Source organism: Castor canadensis, chromosome X (assembly GCF_047511655.1).
Source record: "Castor canadensis chromosome X, mCasCan1.hap1v2, whole genome shotgun sequence".
Lineage (NCBI taxonomy): Eukaryota > Metazoa > Chordata > Mammalia > Rodentia > Castoridae > Castor > Castor canadensis.
This window is the reverse complement of record NC_133405.1, coordinates 138,112,068-138,133,396: the sequence shown is the minus strand read 5'-3', so window position 1 is coordinate 138,133,396 and position 21,329 is coordinate 138,112,068. Positions and strand designations below refer to the sequence as shown.

The window sequence follows — 21,329 nt, the reverse complement described above, 5'->3', positions numbered from 1 at the left end:
CATGTATATTTGATTTTATATGAAACTTCCAAACTTTTCTGCAAAGTATTTTTATGATATTGCACTTCAAATAGTGATATATAAGAATTCCACTTGTTCTATGTTTTCACTGTAATTTCATGTTGTCTGCCTTTTTGATTTTAAGCACCACAGTGTCATAGTGTAGTGGGTACAAATAGTTCCTCATGGTGGTAATTTTCATTTCTCTGCTTAATAAGGCTGAACATATATTTATTTGTTATCTTCTATGTATCTTCTTGCTGAAAGTGTATATTCAATTATTTTACCCATTTTGTTGTGTCATTCTTTTTATTGTGGATTTGTTCTTTAAATATTCTGGATATGTGTTCCTTGAAAGATAATTGTCTTAAAAATATGTTCCTCTGATCTGCAGTTTATTTATACATATTCTTTTTTCTGATTTAAAAAAATTGAGCATTTGAAAATCCTTTTGATATTAAATTTATTTTCTTGGTAGTCAAATTTTCTTTACTTGCTGATAAATTTAAAACATCTAAAAGCTAGTCATTTCCAAAAGGAGAAGAAAAATGTCCTATAGGTATTTTTCTGCTCCAATTACTATAGTAAAGTTGGCCAAATAGTCTTTTTTAAATAATAGAAAACTTTATTTTGCTGCTGGATGATATGATATGCTTCTTTGAAAATGTGGAATAAAACTTTATGAATATTTATACGAATAAGAAAAGTTTCCAGGCACTTAATATAACTGGAACTTTTAGAATAGTCATAAAAATGTGACATAAGGAACAGTGACTTTAGTACTTGCCATAGTCACTATTCCATGCAATTTGTTTCCTTTGAAATTTTATTTTATTGTGGTGAGAGCAGTTGACGTAAGATCATACTTCTTAAATATTTAAGTGTACAATAAGTGTACAACAATAATATTGCAGATTTCTCAAGCTTATTTACCTTACTTAACTGAAACTTTAAACTTAATTGATTAGTAATTCCCTATTTCCCCCTCCTTCTGCCCCCGGAAACCACCATTCTAGAAATTTGACTACTTTATATATTTCATGCAAGGACTTGTGCAATGTTTATGTTACAGTTCATTTCACGTAGCATAATCCCAACACAGTTTATCCATATTGTTACAAATGGAAAGTTTGACTTGCTTTTTAAAGCCAAATAGTATTTATTTGAATGTGTATCCCACATTTTTTACATTCACTTGGGTTGATTGTATATCTTGACTGTTGGTAATAATTCTGCAATGAACATGGGAGTGCAGATGTTTCTTTGTGACCTGGATTTCAAAGTTTTTAATATTTTCTTTTTTATAGTTTCAATATTTTCTTTAAGTTTTTTTTTTTTTTGCTGTTGTTTTGGTTCATTTGTTTTTGCTGTACTAGAGATTGAACCCAGAATCTCCCACTGTCTGGCCAAGCACTCTACCACTTCAGCAATGTCCCCAGCCCTAGAATCTTCTTCCCCCTTTTTTTTGGCAGTACTTGGGTTTGAACTCAGGGCCTCATGCTTGCCAGGCAGGCGCTGTACCATTTGAACACTCTCCCAGCCCCAGATTTCAATTCTTTTGGATATATACCTAGAAGTAGAATTGGTAGTTCACATATCATATGGTGTACTCTTTTTAATTTGTTGAGGACCCTCCATATGTTTTCCGTAGGAGCTATACCTTTTTCCATCCATACCAACAATGTGCAAGGAATTTTCCCATACCTTACCATCTCTCTGTCTCTCTCTGTCTCTTTCTGTCTCTCTCTCTCTCTCTCTCTCTCCTACTGATAGCTTTTTGGTAAGCATCATTTCCATCTTTGTCTTGGCTAAAGCACACATTCTTACACATAATGGACCTTGCAGATCTTGCTTAAGTAATTTTGCAATGGGAGTATCCCAGCTATGAACTCATTCAAATCTGTTCCAAGTGATGTAGGAGGAGGAATGTACAATGCAATAATAAACATTATTACAATTAATTTCAGTCCACTTGTCTATGGTAGGCAAAATCTACATTCAAAACTTTTAATCAACTTCAGAAAAACTGTTTGAAAATTATTTTTTTTCTTTTATTATTCATATGTGCATACAAGGCTTGGGTCATTTCTCCCCCCTGCCCCCACCCCCTCCCTTACCACCCACTCCACCCCCTCCCTCTCCCCCCATCCCCTCAATACCCAGCAGAAACTATTTTGCCCTTATTTCTAATTTTGTTGTAGAGAGAGTATAAGCAATAATAGGAAGGAACAAGGGGTTTTGCTGGTTGAGATAAGGATAGCTATACAGGGCATTGACTCACATTGATTTCCTGTGCATGGGTGTTACCTTCTAGGTTAAGTCTTTTTGATCTAACCTTTTCTCTAGTTCCTGGTCCCCTTTTCCTATTGGCCTCAGTTGCTTTAAGGTATCTGCTTTAGTTTCTCTGCATTAAGGGCAACAAATGCTAGCTAATTTTTTAGGTGTCTTACCTATCCTCACCCCTCCCTTGTGTGCTCTCGCTTTTATCATGTGCTCATAGTCTAATCCCATTGTTGTGTTTGTCCTTGATCTAATGTCTACATATGAGGGAGAACATACGATTTTTGGTCTTTTGGGCCACCCTAACCTCACTCAGAATGATGTTCTCCAATTCCATCCATTTACCAGCGAATGATAACATTTCGTTCTTCTTCATGGCTGCATAAAATTCCATTGTGTATAGATACCACATTGAAAATTATTTAGTCTTCTGAAGCATAGGAACATAAAAGGAAATTGAAGCACTAACAGGATATCCAATGTTGGTGATTCACATTTATGCATGTGCTAGATTCTTTGAATAACTGATATCTCATTGCAAAATGCACTTTGTTCTTTGATTTACAAAAAGGAGAAAAAGATAAATGCAGTTCAGTAATAAGATAACTTCTCATCTTAAAAGGCAATCCTCTCATTACAAAACATACTTTTAACAAGCTGACACTTTATCAAAGCTCCATGACATCAAATATCTTCCAGAGAGCATGGCAATGTGACTAAATATTTGCTTACTATAATTATGAATTATTATGTGGAGAGTTTGTGAATTACTAATCTCTTGCCTTAGAAGCAGGCCATGAGATATAAACACCTAGCTCCATGAGATTCAACACTTTAGAAGGGAAATCAGCAGTACAAATATTGTTTTGCAAAATTTACAGAAACAATGAAATGTTAATTTTTGTAAAGCATTGATATGCATAGACACTTGAAGTAATGGTGTAAGGTGATCTGTATGTGCATATGTATTATCTAAATGTGTATCTTCTATGCCTATACATCCATATATGAACAAAGACAGTTGTTTTAATTGGCATATATTATTATCCATATGTATGTATACACACAGAGATATATAATACTACACACACACACTCTTAAAGTATATGCCCAAAGTGTGTTTTTTGCAGTTATTTAAGAATTCAGTGATAAATTATGTGATGAATAACCTTACTAAATCTGTTTTACCATATGTATTATTCCATTTATTTCAAAATTTATAGATTTCTACAAATCTTAATCCTGAAAATAATCAAGAAAAAATGCTATAATGGTGGTCAGAGGTCTAAAACTCCAATTAATAACAGTTAAATATTTGGCATCACCCTTTCTACATTTTGTCTTTACAAGTTATGCAGTGAATACTCATTTGTTATAATAAATATTTTTCACTATGAACATGATGAATGTTCATATATATTACTCATTATTCACAGGATCCATTCATGTACACAATAAAATAGAAAACTCCTTCTAGCCACATATTTTATTTCCCCAGACCTTTCCAAGGCTGTCTGCATTAGTCACTCCTAACTTATAGCCTTCCTTTCCTTTTTCTATGAAAGAAACAAATTGAACAGGACTAGATTATGACCACCTCTCTGTCATTAACTTGCCATGTATCCTTTTGCATGTGATTTCACCTCTCAGACTTTGTTCATCTGTCAAATGGAAATAGTTGCAGAGATCACCATATTGGCTGTTAGATGTGAGTCTAAAATAGAAAGCTCTTGGTGGACCATTCCATTAGAACTGAAGGCTATAGGTTACTACTATTGTTATCCTTGCTGTTTTGCCTTTGCTGCCCTGTCCAACTGTGAAGACTGCTTTTCTTCTCAGGACTGCTTTTCCTATTGAGATTCAAATTCTGTTCTGGAAGTCAAGAAAGGGGATACTCTAGTGATAAATTCAGTCACATCTGTGCCATGCATTGAATAGAGCCCATCCAGGGCTTCTGTATTTCAGTGATTCTCTGTCTCAAGGTAAGCATTCAGCTTGACCCAGGTAGTTAATGCAGCCAAAGATCTACCCTGAAGATCAGAAAAGATGTTTTGACAGGAATTTGACAGAATGTGATAATGATAGTCTTTGACTCTGTTGTACAATGATACTTACAGAGTTTGTCCCTCTCCTTCCTAATTAGAAAATAACAGTCAGTCCTGGGTAGACTCAGACAAAAGCCATCAGATTATGGAAGTGTCAACAACGCAGGATTTTAGACATTGTAGGGACCCTTTTATTGTTTGACTGTGGCAACTGAAAACTTTAAAGATTGGGTGATGTGTTCAAATATTACGTGCTGGTTAGTGGAAGCACCAAGATGGGAGTGATTGCCAGGGATTGTTGCCTCCCTGTCTCCCTGTTTCCAACTCAGGATGCATTATCTGACTGTTCATCAGCTTCTGTTACTATGACAAAATAACTGTGAAAATCAACTTAAAGGAGAGAAGGTATATTTTGGCTCATGGTTTCAGCATTTCAATCCATGGTCACTTGGTTGTATTATTTCTGGACCTGTGGTGAGGCAGAACACCATAGTGAATCTGAAATGGGGAGTGTATGGTGGTACAAAGTGGCTGACTTCATGAAAGTCAGAAAGTAGGGAAAGGAAGGAGCTTCGGGACAAAATATCATAGCCCTTGTGATCCAATCATGTCTGAACATTGCCTTGGGACCAAGCCTTTAGCATGTGACCCTTTGGAGGACATTCCATATACTATATAATGGAACAACATGTAACTATAATATGGAACAACACAAAACAGGAAGAAAAGGAAGAGGGAGACAAGGGAACCTTCAAGCACACAGAATTTAATGCTTCCCAAGCCCTTCAAAAGACATTAAATGTGAACAAAGAGGTAGAGTGAATTTGAATTTTAAAATACATTTCTTTATTATTACTTTGTTAATATTCCTAAATTAATATGATTTATTTAGCTGAATATAGCTGAGTGTATTTAAAAATGTAAAAGGCAAGAGCACCTACTAGTGCTACATAGTCAATAAAAAAGGGGTTCACTAAGTCAATAAAACTTGAGCATTTATTTTAGAAATACCACAAGTAATTTGAATAAGCATTTATATATGTAGAATTTCCCATATAGACACCTATTGAGAATGAGTTCTTTCTGGCCTCACATCAGACTATTTATCTCTATTGATTTAAAACAGTACCTCAATTAGATCATAACACTTTATGATCCAAATTTCATTTCCTATTCATAGCTTGAACAAAACTGCATTTCTTCTTTAAAATATTGTTTGTCATGCTGGTTTTTCTTGTGTTTTCCACAAGCTTTTTCCCCAATGCGAAAATAGACTGGGAACATTTTCTTGACTGCAGTAAAACTTTGTTATGTAAGTGCAGTGTTAATTTTCTTTTAATGAAGAAATTTAATATAATTACATCTCTAGTTGTGAAAATGTTCTTTTGTCTCTCTTCATAATAATTGTTTTAGGAATAGTTACTTTCTCCAAAAAGTTTTTCTTGTTCTTTTGCTAAATTAAGGGTGTTCCAAAAATAATTTAATTTTAAAGGGGAAATTATGCAGGTTTTTGGAAGTTAATGTCCCATGCTCTTAATATTTTGGAATAGTTCACTCTTATTTAATTTTAAGTACTTTTACATCAACTAACTCTCCCTTAATAGTTTGAAATATCCTTATAAACACTTTCTTTTAAGCCATGCATGTAGGGAAAATATAAAGTCCAGTTACTTCAGATAGTAATAATTTATATGCAGTGGGATTCTGAGTGGCTCTCAACAAACTTAAATTTTCACACATTCTTAATTGGGCTAGATGGTATTTCTCATCCTAGCCCTAATAATAGCTATCCCAGGCACATTTAGGAGGCCTTATTAATGATATATTATCACACTGAGCTAACAAAAACATTTTGTGATTCAGAGGTGAATATGCACATTGAAATAATTAATGGGCTTTTATCCTTTTCAGGTTAATTTCAGTTAAAAAAAAGTCTACACCTTAATTAACCCTCTCCCTAAAGAAGAGAAAATTAAAATGAATCTTTCCCAAGGAACTAAGTCACCAGGTCCAGCACGTGGTTAGTAGGAAAGGATTCTATGAGAGGTGACTATCAGAAGGAAGGTCATCCGAGTACGCTTTTAGTTGACCTCTCACATCTTTGTTTAAAACACTAATAATTTGCTTTTTTATGTTCTACACATAATTTTAATATTATTGCTAATTATGACCATGAGGGACAACTACTCACCCCTTACCCTAACTACAATGCCCTTATTGAGTCAAAGTTCTATATATGTAATTTTATCCTCACAATAATATTTATCAGGGACTATTATTATTCCCATTGTACAGAAAAGAAAATTAATAGGCTAAATAAAGCTGTGGCTTCACTCTCAGCAAACAGGGGCAAGCATTAAACCCTTATCTGCAAAAGGCACATTTCTCATGCCACTGCTCAAGTTCCTGGTACTTATAGTGACTTCTTATAATTTTATGTTACCTCCACATCCATTTGAATGCAAGTTTGACTTTGTCATACCAGAAGTGGGGCTCAGTCACCCTTGACAATGTTTTCATTTTTACATTGCATTCTAACAGCTCAAGCCCATGGCAAAAGATAAGAACAGACAGGCATCTCTCCTGCCCAGCAGGCTCAGAGCCTTTAATGAGGCTGCTCAATTTTCCTGCAGCCTCATTAAAGAAGCATTTGCCCCTATAGCTTTAAGGAACCCATACCCTATTTCTTCGTATAGAATATGAGTTGCCTCTGTCTCTTTTTGTCTCTCTGTGCCTGACTCTCCATTCTTGCCTCGTGTAACCTGATAATAAGGAACTATCCTTTGGACTCATGACGTCCCCTTTGGACAGGATCTTTCAAGTATTATGGTGGCATATAGAATTTGTACCTTCCTTTGAAAGAACCAGGGTCTCTCCTTAGGTAAGCTTTTCACAGGACCCCATATATAAAGTAAAATAAGTAACAATGAAAAGAAAATAAGAAACTGCATGTCACATTTCCTTCCTTGGTTATCTCTAGAAGGAGGGAATCATGGAGACCTCAGTTTCCTTTTTATGAACACTGAAAGTCCTTAAAAAGAAGAGAGACAAGAAAAGTGGGTAGAAGTGTGGTGAAAGAAAAAGGTGCACAATTTACCCATGTGGCAAAAGAGTGATTCTTTGCTTGGGTTCAGACAGAGCAGTAGTAGAATGATTAAAAAGGAAAGGTAGGACAAGTTTTGCCATGTCAACAAATGATGGAGATAAGTCATGCATAAGGCAAGAAAAAAAGGAATGCTTAGAGTATGGTGTTTTCTTTTTTTCTTAAATTTTGCATAGAAATTTATAAAATTTATTGAAACACTAAAAATACTTAACCAATGAACTTTTTGATGTTTGCAGATAGATAGATAGATAGATAGACTTAATATTATTAAACTCTCAGGTATTCACAATTTAATCTTTATATTTACCATAATTATGATAAAATTATTCAAAATTTTTTTCTGGGTTAGTTGATTAAAAAATTCATATGGAAATATGGATTTTCATTAACAGCCAAGATATTTTTGGATGAGATAGAGAGGATTTCCCCTACTATATCATATGGAAGGATTTATTTTGATTTTTTTTCATTTTTATTAGCATACATTCATTGTACAGGGGGGATTTATTGTACAATTCCCAATATATATTGGCTAGATTGTCCCCACCATTTTTACCCCTCAATTCCCTCCCCACCCCACTTAAAAAATTGCAAAAGGCTTCATTGTTCTATTTCATGTATGTATATGAAGCGCATCAGCTATATTCACTCACCTTCATCTCCTTCATTCAGTATCCCCACCACAAGTACCCCCTTCACACTATACCTATGCAGCCTTTTTTGAGAATGCTGCCTGTGAGCATAGGAATTTAAGAGCATTTATAACTCTGTGAAGTTCATTGTATCCAAACATTATCTCTTATCTTTTAATATGTACTTACGGGAGCAATGGAGGAATGTATAGCTCCTCAAATATATTGGCATTCCCACATCATTAGGTAGACATCAAGCTACTTAAATGCGGGAGCACAGGAACTGAACCGTAATTATGTTATGTATAGAGGAACTAAAGAATTACAGATGGTAAGAAGGGTGACAAGCTAGAACAAGCACCATGGTCTCAACAGGTAACTCTGTCCCCTGGATGCCATTTGGCAATAACTGGAGACATTTTTGGTTTCCCTACTTGGGAAGTCTAGAGCAGTCTGAAGGTAGTTTGCTGTTGATGGCCAGCAGCTCCAGCCCAGGGATGCTGCAATGACAGGACAGCCCCCACAGCTAAAGTCATCCAGGCCAAAATGCCAGTAGTGCTGAGGTGCCTTGTTTATAAATCTAAGATCATTTAGTCACATATAGCTCAAAATAAAAGTATGCTCCTATGTTGTATTTTTTCATGGAGGTGACTTGGTTAAGAGGTTGGTTAGTGGGGAAACAATTCCAATTAAATAGGAGGAATGATTTCTAGTGTTGTAGCACCAAAAGATGACATTACCTAGCAGTAATTTATTGTATATTTCAAAGTAACCACAGGAGAGAATTTTCAGTGTTCTCTTTGTGGTGACAAAGAATGATGAATGTTGAAGGTGATAGATGGATATACTAGTTACCCTGATCTGATCATTAACATTGTGGACATGAATAGAAATAACACACATAATTATATGCAATTACTGTGTGTCAATTAAAAATGGGTCAAGTGCTTACAATGTCTGTTTCATAGTACTCAAAAAGAAATTGTTTTAAATGAAAAGAATATTTATTTTATGTATCAAGTAAAACAGGTAAACAGTAATGAAGTAATGCCACCATGGCATTTTGACTCTGGCCTTGTCTGGGATGGGTTCTATCTATACTTTGCATTGGTAGCACACTTTTAAAAAATGTTTGCTTTAGTTATGGATTCACAAGCCATCAAATCCATTTAGGGACTCCTGATATGCAACCCTAAGCTTTCTTCTTATTTATTTATTTATTAGTTATTTAGCTAGCTAGCTTCTTACATCCTTATTTACTTATTTATTTTGACACAAGAACTTACTATATAGCCTAGGCTGGTCTAAAACTCACAATCCTCCCTACCTTAGCCTTCTGGGTGCTGGGATTACAAGTGTGTGTCATAACGCTAGCTCCAACCCTAAGATTTTAGTAGGCATTACTAATGAGTGTTTTTAGTAATCATACTCTTTTGTGTCTCACATATTTAGTGGTGGAAGCTAGTTTTTTAGTTCTTCTTACTACCCTATAAAATCTTCCAGCCATTTAAAAAATGGTACATGGTTCTTAATCTCTTTCATTGAATTAGCCTGAGAAAATTTTAATTAAACAGATTAAGTTTCTGCTTTTCCAATGGTTTGAATGTGAATTGTCCCTCAACGTTTCATGTATTGTAAGTCTGGTCCTCAGGTTAGTGGTATTGGGAGGTGGTATGGAAACTTTAAGAGATAAGATCCAATGAGAGGTCCTTAGGTCATTAGGGCAGTGTACTTTGAGGGAATTAAGGTAGTTATTATGGGATCCTTAGCTAGTTCCTAAAAGAGAGCTATTATAAAAGAGCAAGATTGCCTCCAGCCAGCTCTCTGGCTTTCCATATGGACTCTTTCATGTGCTCCTATTGTCTGCCATGAGTTCTTCACCAGATGCCAGCACCATACCTTTGAGTCTCCAGAATTGCTAGTGACATAAACCTCTTCTCTTTATAAAGTTAGCTTTCTGCAAATGTTTCATTATAGTAACACAAAATGGACTAATGCACCTAATAAGTGAGTCCTTACTTTCATGGTACCTATAGTTGGGTTAGAAAGAAGAGCAACTCTCCAACTTCCATCCATACAATTTGTCAGTCCTCATTTGCTCAGTCAACAAATATCCCTCCAGTAGGTGCTAGAGAAGTAACAGTGAGGTACTTAGTTCTACCCCTGCCTTGAAAATACTTCCAGTGGGGCAGGGTAGTTAAACACAAAATAACTCTGCATCTTATCATTGGAGCTAAGAAATGCACGTGGAGTGTGAAGGAAACGGGAACTTGCTTCCACATGAGGAATCTGTCTGGGAAAGCTGTCTGTCCCTGGAGAAATCAGGGACAGGGGATAAGGCCTAAAGATTGGCCCCTTCACATTACCCTTACCTTTTTATTCTTTGACCTCTTCACAACTCACTGAAATAGGAGGTCCATTGTTATTATCTTCCATTGGCCATGACATTGAAGATCGAATCGTGCATCTTCTATTTTACACACACCACCCTTTTAACTCAGAGGCACATCTTTGTTTCTACAAATGCTGTTGTTCATACTCAGAAATTTTTTGCTGAAGGTTGGTGCTGGAGCCTGGATTTGCCACCAAAGGATGAATTCAGTGATGGTGACTGTAGTGTTGAATTGTCTCAAAATGGCCATTCTAGGGAAAGGATGGTGTTTCCAATGCAAAGAACACTGGTTGATTCAGTGTCCAGTAAACCCAATGTTTTAAATACCCATGCACACGGTAAAGTGTTGATTGCTCTTTGTTAACCAAGTTGTGATGAAAGAATTAAAATTTGGGGGAGAGACTGGCAATGTTGTTATGGGTCTTGCCAACCTCAGTGTTTGCAGCCCTCGAGGAGCATAGCAAGAGATTTTATATTAAAGGCCTGAAAGGGAATGCAATTCCCACCTGGGAGGCAGATTATCCACTAGGCTTACTCTGCCTCATGAGGACAGCATGAATCCATTATAGATCTTTTGATGCAAAATAATAATTTTAAGATGAGATAAGGGAAAGATTTATTTCTAGCCTATTTGAAGTGACAAAAGAAGATAGCCAGATGCAGATGACGAAATCATTTCATTCCAAGCTTTGTATAGCATTTATGTAAAATAAATGTCTTCAAATATAAATAAAATAAAAATATGTTACATAAAATAACTCTGTTGATTGCTGGGCGCTAGCTACTCAGGAGGCAGAGTTCAGGAGGATCACGGTTCGAAGCCATCATGGGCAAATAGTGAGCCCCATCTTGAAAACACCCATCACAATAAAAGGGCTGGTGGAGTGGCTCAAAGTGTAGGCCCTGAATTCAAGCCCCAGTACTGCAAAAAAAAAAAATTCTGTTGATTAATGACCTAATTAAGCTGAGTTTTCTAGAAATACCAATTTTCAAAAATATAAACAATTCTTTCTGTCCTTGAAAGTGAATGTGACCACCAAACATATCCTTGGATTCCAGCCTTAATTTTATGAACCTCTTTTCCTTAAAAGGCAGACACGCACAAGAGAAAAAACCAAGAAGCAAACAAAATTCTTTTCCCTGTTGCAATATTAAGAGTGAACCATATTCTCTCACAAGAGGCTTTGTATACATATATGAGATAGAACGAGTGAAACCTCTTTTTTTTTTTTTTTTTGGTTATACTGGGGTTGGAACTCAGGGCCTCATGCTTGCAAGGCAAGTGCTTTACCACTTGAGCCACTCCACCAACCCCAAACCTTTTGCAATTGCTTCAAGTGAGGTGAGAAGGGAGTCGAGGACTGGGAGGGGAGGTGACTGGGGTGATCTAACCAATGTACAATGTAAATCTATTTGTAATTGTCACAATGTATCTCCCCTATACAACGAATATATGCTAATGAAAATGAATAAAATAAAAATTAAAAAGGGACAAAAGGAGTGACAGGGCCAATCACTTGACAAAGTTTAGGAATCTAAGTTAATAATAAAAGTGACAAGTCAAGGGAGATGAGGCATTCATTAGGAGAAAAAGAAGAGGTTTGTCATAATTTGTAAAGTTGTGTATAAATGAAAGAGCCCCAGGCTTTAGTCATATAGCCTCCTACATTTACCCTGTGTTGTTTTTTTTAAAAAAACCAAATACTTCATAATTTGCTTTCATAACTTGTTACTGTTTACATGTTGTATAGTGATACTCTGTTTTCTAAAGAAAAAAAGTTCATGTACCTCAACTATTTCATACTCAGAAAGTACACATTCAGAAACATGGATTGGATGACTGAAAGATCCAAGCTTACAGGATTTTCTAAGAAATTATGCTTCTTTTGGGACTAAGAAGAAAGCGTGCTGGGGCAGTGGGCTCTCTCTTGCTTTGGGTTATTTAGTCTTCCAGACCAGTTTTCTCTTTTGCTGTAGTGGAACAGCACTTGAGTGGGGACAGTGTTTGGCTCTCTGTCCCAAAGAATGTTGGTAGAATCTAGAGACATTTTTGGATATCACTATTTACAGGAGACCTGCTTCTGACAGCTAGTGAATGGAGGTCAGTGATGCTGCTAAACATGCTAAAGAGCACAGGACCCACTCCTCCCTCAATGGATCATTCATTCTTAATGCCAATAGTGCAGAAGTTAAGAAATCATGCTTTAATGCAATTCCTGGCCTGCATTGTAGCTCATTATCCTAGCTACCTAATTTATATGTGTACACTCCTTTACCAAGTCTCAATTAAGCAATTTAGCGAATATTTATTTACTCATAGGGCCATGGGGGAAAACTGCAAAAGAAAATTACCTTATGGCCTCAGCATCGAGGGGTTATAAATTCTTAATGGGAAGGCAAGGTAAACACACATTGAAAAAAGTTCCACTTCAGAAACAGAATTGGATGGGCAGTGGCTGTGGGGTCCTTTTGATTCTACTCTTCCTCTGGGAGCAGCAAGAACAGGATGCATTGCTTCAAAGCCTTGCAGAAAGACAGGCATCACTGAGTAGCCAAGGGAACTGTTGGGAGGAATTTGAAGACTGACCAAGTGAGATGCCGAGAAGCCCGGAAGATGCTCATATCCTACAGTAGCACTAGTTAGAAGGAAATTGTGGGATTCCTCAGTGGATAAACAGGCCTGTGAGAAAAGAATTGCAGTCATTCAACTTACAGCCTCAGATGCCTTGCATCTGAGCCCTAGAGCTCACTTACAAACCTTCGAACCAACTTCCTAGGTATCACTCTTAGACATGAGCAGACTGCTCAGGATTCCCAGATATTGATTAAATATCCTAACATGTCAAACACGTAAACCTGGATGCTGTTATGTGCCTGAAACACTTCTTTGTTAAAGGGATGCGGAAGCCAGGGAAACAGGCACGTGATATACATGCAACATACAAAGAGCACTCGTTTCTTCTGGCTGCTATAACAAAGGACAGGAGCCTTGGTGGCTTAGAAACAATACACAGATATTATCTAATATTTCTGGAAGTCAAAAGTCTGAAATGAATCTTACTGATCTAGAATCAAGGTGTCTACAGAGTTGGTTCCTTTGAAAGGCCCTAGGTAACAATCCATTCCTTTGCTTTTTCCAGCTTCTAGAAGGCTGCTCACATTCCTTGACTTATGGCTCTTCATCACACTGCTTTCCTCTTTTTCTGTAGTCATATGCAGTCATGTCGCTTTTCCACTGGAACTACATCCCCAAATGCCCAGTGGAAGCCTGAAATCATGGAGAGTACCACACCCTATATATACTGCTTTTTCCTATAAATATATATGATAAAATTTAGTTTATAAGTAAGGCACAGAAAGAGATTAACAATTAATAACAAAATGGAATGATTATATACTGTGATAAAAGTTATTTAAAATTCATGAATTGTTTATATCTGGAATTTTCCATTTAATACTTTGGACCATGGTTAACTGAAGATAAACAAAACCACCCATGATGGGGGTTATTGCATCCATCTGCCTTCTCCTAATATGGACTGGCCCAACTGGATGTTACATGATAATTTCTTCCTCTCAGTATCTTCTAGATCCCTTTTGTCATGTAGAGGAACATATTCACAGGTTCCAGGGATTAGGGTGTAGACATCTTTGAGGGCAGGGCCATTATTCTGAAGCCGCAGCAGGTGATGATAAGCACGATGAGAATAATGATACAGATTGAAGAATGTGGAGGACCAGCATGGAATGACTGGAAACACCTCCTGGGCTAGCAGCCAACTGTTTCCTGTTGCACCAATCAGGTCATTTTCTCGGGTGTGTGTGAGAGAAACCATCGTGGGCATCCTGTCCCTGTGTTTTCTTCAGTGCCTCATGTATGTTTCCATAACCCTGTGGCGTCCACCCTACACAGCCCCATCCCACCCCAGCTATCAGCCCTCTTCTTCCTGAGTTGTGGATGTCACCCATTCTGCTCAGGTCTTCTCTTGCTTCCTCAGCTCTTTCCCTTTCCAGGGGAGAGTGAGAGGGCTCTGGTAGATATATTTCACCTCACTCATACATGGTGATGAGGAGAGCATGAGAATGTTCTTGCTCAGGTGCTTGCAGGTTCACACTGTTGATTAATTTTCAGGCATCTATATTCAATATCTGTGGTTCTCGGAGAGGAGGCATAGGTGTGTATTCTTAAACTGACATCCTCCCCTAAAATTCCCCAGCCTGTATTCCTGCAAGGAATAAAATGCCAATAGGCAAGTGTGCCATGGGACAAAAGACATAGAAGATGGATAGATTCCCCTCCCTTAGTACATTGCTGATCACGCAAGGCAGCACAGGCTGGTGACCCATTCACTTTGCATTTTGAAAGGTGCATAGGCTTCCCTTTAAAAACCTTTTACTTCAAAACTCATGCTTCATTTTAGAAAGGACTTGACATTGCAAATTTGTTCTTATCAAAACAACTGTCTTTCCAGAGCTCAAAGAGCAAACTTTTAGCTTGTGAAGGAGCCTGCCTTCCATAAAGAAATGACAGGAAGCGGTTGCATTTTCATTTTTCTAAACAGAAGCTCTGTTTTGGTCTTGGCCAGAAAAGGGAGGTCATGGCTGGCCACAGAGAAGGAAGTATGTGTTTTGGAAACAAAAACACAGGAAAGGGAAGACATTATTATTCACCCAGAAATTTCTTAGATCTAAATATCTTTTGAGCACATATTGTTTGGGGCAGGTGACATGGAATAATGTCCTCTTCTGAAACATGTGCAAGAAAGAAAGAGGGTCTGAGAGAAGGAGGGGAATGATCAATCATGCACCAGCATCCTTTAATTTTCTTTTGTCTCCTTGCCTTCTACAGAAAAATGAGGGTCTTTTACCTTCTGCTGATTTTTCTGTGTGGAGCCCAGAGCTACACAGCATCAAGGCCAAACATCGTCCTGCTCATGGCAGATGACCTTGGCGTGGGAGATCCTGGATGCTATGGGAACAAGACTCTCAGGTTTGGAAATAAAGTTGTTATATAAACATGTGCTCTGTGCAGTGGAGTCCCCAGGGAAGGCATGCATAGAACACAGACTGCAGAGAAATTCTATCTATAGATAGAATGAGAAATAGGTATTCTGAATGCAAGTGTGAATGTGTCTGCTTGAATATGTGCAGTGAGTTGGATAAAGACATAGCGTAAAGTCACAGCAGATTCAATGTCTGATGAGGGCTGCTTCTTGCTCTGTTCTAACGTGGTAGAAGGGCCATGGATTCTTTGGAGTGTCTTTTATAAGGGCACGAGATGCCATTCATGAAGCTCTAGCCTCATAACCTCATCCCCTCCCCAAATCCCTACTTCCTGATACCATAGCCTGGGGGATAAGGATTTCAATGTGAATTTTGGGGGAACACAAATATTATATGATAGCACTAGCAGACAATCATGAGGAGGACTATCACATTTTAGGATAACATAACTTTTAAAAACCAAGAATGATCTCAATAGTGAGAATAATGCAATGTGGACCAGACTGGGGGCATCTAACACTTGGGGCTAACCATCTCCTAGAGGAGGGTATAGTGTTTCTAGGCACTCTGCCTCACATTAACTTAATATAAGGCATATTTTAATTACTCCTGAAACAGGAAAGTAAGTCCAGCTGTGGTAAAATATAGGCATTCATGTTATGTTTTTTCTTGTTCATAATGAAGAAACGATGACGTAAAAATAGTTGGGTAAAGAGTTTCATCGCACAAAAAATATAAATACAAACTAAATGAGCTGGTGGTCTATCTATAGCTACTTGGGAAGCACAATTTGAGGCCAGACTGGGTAAACAGATTATGAGACCCCCATCTCAAAAAAAAGTCCCCATACAAAATGGACTAGAAGTATGGGTCAAGCAGTAAAGCAACTGCTTTATAAGCAAGAAGCCCTGAGTTCAAAACCCAGTCCCTCCAAAAAAAAAAAAAGCAAAACAAAACACAAACTGAATGAAAAGAGGCTGGGAGAGAAATCATTTGTTTTTACTAGAATTTTCTCATAGTACCTATGAATTATAAATGTCTGAAGCCTAGGTTGGACCCATTGCCAGGTACTGTATAATGTTGCTTTATTTTCATGCCATCCACTCTTCTTTTCAACATGACAAAACTTCTTAGAAAGTATGGTTCTCTGTTACATGTCGGATCAATCAAATATTAATTATTCATTTATTTTTGTTTGTATTTTTTGTGGTGCTGGGATGGAATTGAGTACCTCATGCATGCTAGGCAAGTGCTCTATAGTGAACTATGTCTTCCCTAGAAATTAATTATTCTTTTAAAGAAAATCTTGCTTTCCAGACATTGTGTATCTCAGTTTCCACGTGAATCTTTACATCAAATTTGCTTTTTGTTTCTAAAATGTATGTGGACCTATGATTTTGGTTAGGTATTTGAAAACATATACAGAGATAACATACATATTCCATGTTCTCTTATGATTTTAATGGGCCATATATGTGTTCTGTCCCACTTTTGGCTTTATTTTGTAAAAATAAAAGTGTAGGGATCCCTTTTAACGCTTGTGATATGGCTTTTCTTACTAATTAATTCTTCTTATGAGAGTCATAATTTCTATTTGTTTTTTCTTTCAGTGTATTTATCATTTAAAAAATATTATATTTATTCCTGAAGTTTTCTAAGGTCATAGATAACTAACCTTACTATACCTGTATCTATGTATACAGATTGTTATATATAATATAGATATATATTTATTAAAAACTAACATCCAATTTTAAAGTTAAATCTCAACCAATTGACAAATGAAAATGTATCTACAAAATCTCATGGAAGAATCCACATAACATCTGTCCAAAATCTGTCTTGATTCCCATTCTTTCTGAATGACAGTCCCTATTTATATTTTATAATATCACAGCCCAAAATAGTTAGATTCCTCTCTGGGCCAATCTAGGCACTAGAAGGTTTATGCACCTCTTCATTTAACGTGCAAGCAAAGGAAAAAGATTGACCAATGCATACACTAATTTATTTAATCATGGCAGATTACTTTTGACATTACAAATTCACAGAGATGGGTTCCTACTTTATGTTATGCAGGACTGCTCTATGAAGGCTTTGGTTTAAGGGAAGTGTGGGAGGAATGAACAAGCTATATACGCTGCCCCACAGACAACTGTCTTGGAGGACAGCTCCATGAGCAATTACATCACTTTACCATGAGGAACCTCTCATGATAAAGGACTGTGTATTGCTGTGCTACACATAGGCCAAACAGACCCATTCCATGGGGAAGAGAGTGTACTGGAATCCCCTAAGAATTTAATCTATGCCCGGACCTTAAGGAATGGAAAATAACTAGCCAGGCAGATAGAAAATTGCTTGGTTTCCTTCTGGGAAAAAATGTCATGAGATATTGCTTAGTGTGATACAAAAACTGAAAAGATTTTAACTCCCGAATGACTTCCAAAGATAATCAGCCAATTATCTCATGAAGAAAACGCAACAGGATGTCTTATACTGCATAAGCCATCATCCTAGAAGTGAACTCTTGAATAAGTATCTATTAAGTATAAGAAAACCAACCAAGGGTGTGTGAGGGATACAGCATAGCATTGTTTCACTGTAGCGTGTGGCCCTTTTTTTTCCGGGGCTACTTTAACCTATTTGTTGATATCACTGGAGCCCATCCTCTAAAACTTGGTTCCTTTCTTGTAATGCAGGGCTTAGAAGGATGGGACCAGGAGCTCAGAGCCCTTGGGTGGTATAAGTGGGCACACCTGGATCATGGTTTCATTCCCGTTTTAAGTTGTAGTTCCTCATCTCCCCTGCTGTCCATCTTCCTGCTGTCCCATACATAACCACTTAATTGCCCTTGGTAATTGAGTGACTTTCCACTGTAAAGAGCCCCAGAGACACCTTGATACTGAAGGTCAGTAAGAATGACCTGGTTGTTTTATCCTAGGACTCCAAACATTGACCGGCTGGCCAATGGGGGAGTGAAGCTCACTCAGCACCTGGCAGCATCACCCCTGTGTACACCAAGCAGGGCAGCCTTTATGACGGGCCGGTACCCAGTGCGATCAGGTAACCTCCTGTGTGCATTACTGTGGATTAAGTGTATACTTTGTCCACCTTGGGGTAACCCTCAAAAGCCAGAGTCCTGGTGTTTAAAGGTTGATTTTTCCTGCTTCAGGAATGGCGTCTCGGTCCCTGATTGGAGTTTTCATCTTCACGGCTTGTTCTGGAGGACTTCCAACCAATGAGATCACCTTTGCCAAGCTTTTGAAGAATCAAGGCTACTCAACAGCACTAATAGGTATGGGTGTCTTGGGAAGGGACAGGGAGGAAATAGCAAGTTAGCAAAAGCATGGAAGAGGGAGTTAGGACAGTCTTCCAGATGATGTTGCTGGCATACTTCCACATCTTTAAATAGGAACAAAATGCTCTTGATTATAGAGTAAAACACAAGGAGACCATCTGGAATATTTGAATATAGATATGTATCCTTATATGAGTGTGTGTATGTGTATTCATGTGTATGTAGATAGACAGGTAATAGATAAGGATACACAGACAAATAGATGATAGATAGATGACTGATAAATGATAGATTTATAGGTACATGGATGGTTGGAAGGAGTTATGCGCGTATGTATGTATATAAGTATGTATGAATGAGACAGATCATAGATTGATAGATAATAGATATGATACAGAGATAAAGAGAGAGAGAGGTAGGTAAGTAGATAGATAGATAAATGCACATATTGGTATATACAGAGAGATTATAAAACTACATGTAATAACATGATAAAAACTTTTCAGTTCATTTTTCAGTATTCAAATTGTGTGTTAGTCAGCTTTCTATCACTATAAGGAATAAGAAGAAGTTTATTTTGGCTTTTGGATTTTGAGGTTTCAGTCCATGATTGGCTGGCCTTATGCATTGATCCTATAGTAGGTAGCACATTATGGTAGGAGTTCATGTTGGAGAAAATCTTCTTGCCTCATGACTGGGAAGTAAAAGAGAAAAGAAAAGGCTGAGATTCAACTGTCACCTTCAAGGGCATGCCTCCAGTGATCTGAAGACCTCCCAGTAGGTCTTCTACCCTAAGATTCCAAGCAGTTTAGATTCTAAGACCTCCCCAAAGCACCAAGCCAAGTACCTAGCCTGCAACACATTGGCCTTTGGGGGACATTTGAAATCAAAATGTAGCAAATTGTGTTAGAATTTATAATGGTTGATACTCCGATTGATTTTATCCCATTGGCAGGAATGATGCATTCTCCCTATTTGCTTACCTGCTTGGTCCATAGCAGGTCATAAGAAATCCTAAAGAAACTCATGGAAGCAAAATGAGTCTCTCCTTCCTCTCACATCTTGTTATAAAATCAACATCTTCTTCCCTGTACCTCTACCCCATTGATGAGGCACTTATTCACTTAGTGATATAATTTGCTTCTGGGTTTTTTTTCTTTTTTGAAACAGGGTCTCAACTCTGTAGCCCAGGCTGGCTTTAAACTCACTATTTAGACCAGGTTGGATTCAAAGTGATGATGCTCCTCTTGTTGCTAGTGCTGGGATTACAGACATGAGCTGCCACATGCAGCATAACTAACATTTTATATGAAACTTTCAGAAGTGTTTAAAATAATTGCTAAGTTACTGAGTGGTTTCTACATGCCTCAGGGGTAGGTTTTTGAATAAGGATTCATTTCCACTTTTAACATTCAAGGAACTGAGTTGGTTCTGAAACTTCAATGCTGAGTGCATATGTCAGAAAAATATCTTATATATAGTTTTGTTTTGTGCCTATTGAAGATATTGGATGGTTTTATACTTATGTTTTTAGAAATTTATTATAAAATTATAACTTGCATTTGGTAAAGCGAGTACTAGTCACTTAGTGTTTGTGAAATAAGAAGGAAACCCATTACAATTTGGATATGGAATATCCCCGAAAGGCTCATGTGTTGAAGGCTTGGTCTTCAGCAGGTGACACTGCTGGGAGGTAGTGGAACTTGAGGAGGTAGGATCTAATGGGAGAGATTTATATCACTGAGTGTGTACCCTTATAGGTGATATTGGGACCCCATCCCCACCCCTCTTTCCTGGCAGATGAGATGAGCTGTTTCCTCCAGCACATGCTGCTGCCATGATGCTCTGCCTCACCAGAGCTCAGAAACAGTGAAGCCCCAGGAGCATGGATGGAATCCTTGGAAGTCTTGAAATAAAATAACTCTTTCCTCCTTGAAGTTGATTATCGCAGATATTTTGTCACAGCAATGGAAAACTGTCTAATATAACCTGTATGATCTTATGAGTTGGAAGACTGGTGCATAAAATACACAGAAAGGGCATACTTTCTGGCATGTGCCCATAAGAAGCTGGTGTTCCAATTATGAGATTTAGTGGGCCTAAATGTGTCACCTATTTTTCTTCTCAGGGAAATGGCACCTTGGAGTAAACTGTTACAACAAAACTGACTTTTGTCACCACCCTCTACGGCATGGCTTTGACTACTTCTATGGACTCCCTACAACCAACTTGAGGGACTGCAAACCCGGGGAAGGTTCTGTCTTCACTTCAGCCTCCAGATGGCTGGTCTTTATCCCCCTTCAGATCATCGGGATTGCTGTGCTGACCTTAGGGGTGCTTCACTTCCTAGGACTGCTTCATGTGCCCATCAGCGTTTTCATCTGCCTCCTCCTTCTGGCATCCTTAATCCTGATCCTCTTCCTGTGTTTCCTTCATTACTTCCGGCCTTTGAACTGCTTCCTGATGAAGAACTTTGACATCATCCAGCAGCCCATGTCCTATGACAATCTCACCCAAAGGCTGACTACAGAAGCGGTTCAGTTCATACAACAGTGGGTATCAATCACCT

General features: G+C 37.7%; 1 protein-coding gene across 13 annotated transcripts in view; it reads left to right on the top strand.

Annotated features, from left to right (window-relative positions):
• Positions 1-21,329, top strand: part of Sts (steroid sulfatase) — a 278,787-nt gene that overhangs the window by 82,856 nt on the left and 174,602 nt on the right. For all 13 annotated transcript variants that reach the window (XM_074062830.1, XM_074062827.1, XM_074062825.1 and 10 more), the window contains 4 exons: positions 15,305-15,445; positions 18,404-18,525; positions 18,635-18,757; positions 20,889-21,312. In XM_074062830.1, the coding sequence (XP_073918931.1) occupies positions 15,305-15,445; positions 18,404-18,525; positions 18,635-18,757; positions 20,889-21,312 (810 nt within the window). The remainder of the gene's footprint in view (positions 1-15,304; positions 15,446-18,403; positions 18,526-18,634; positions 18,758-20,888; positions 21,313-21,329) is intronic.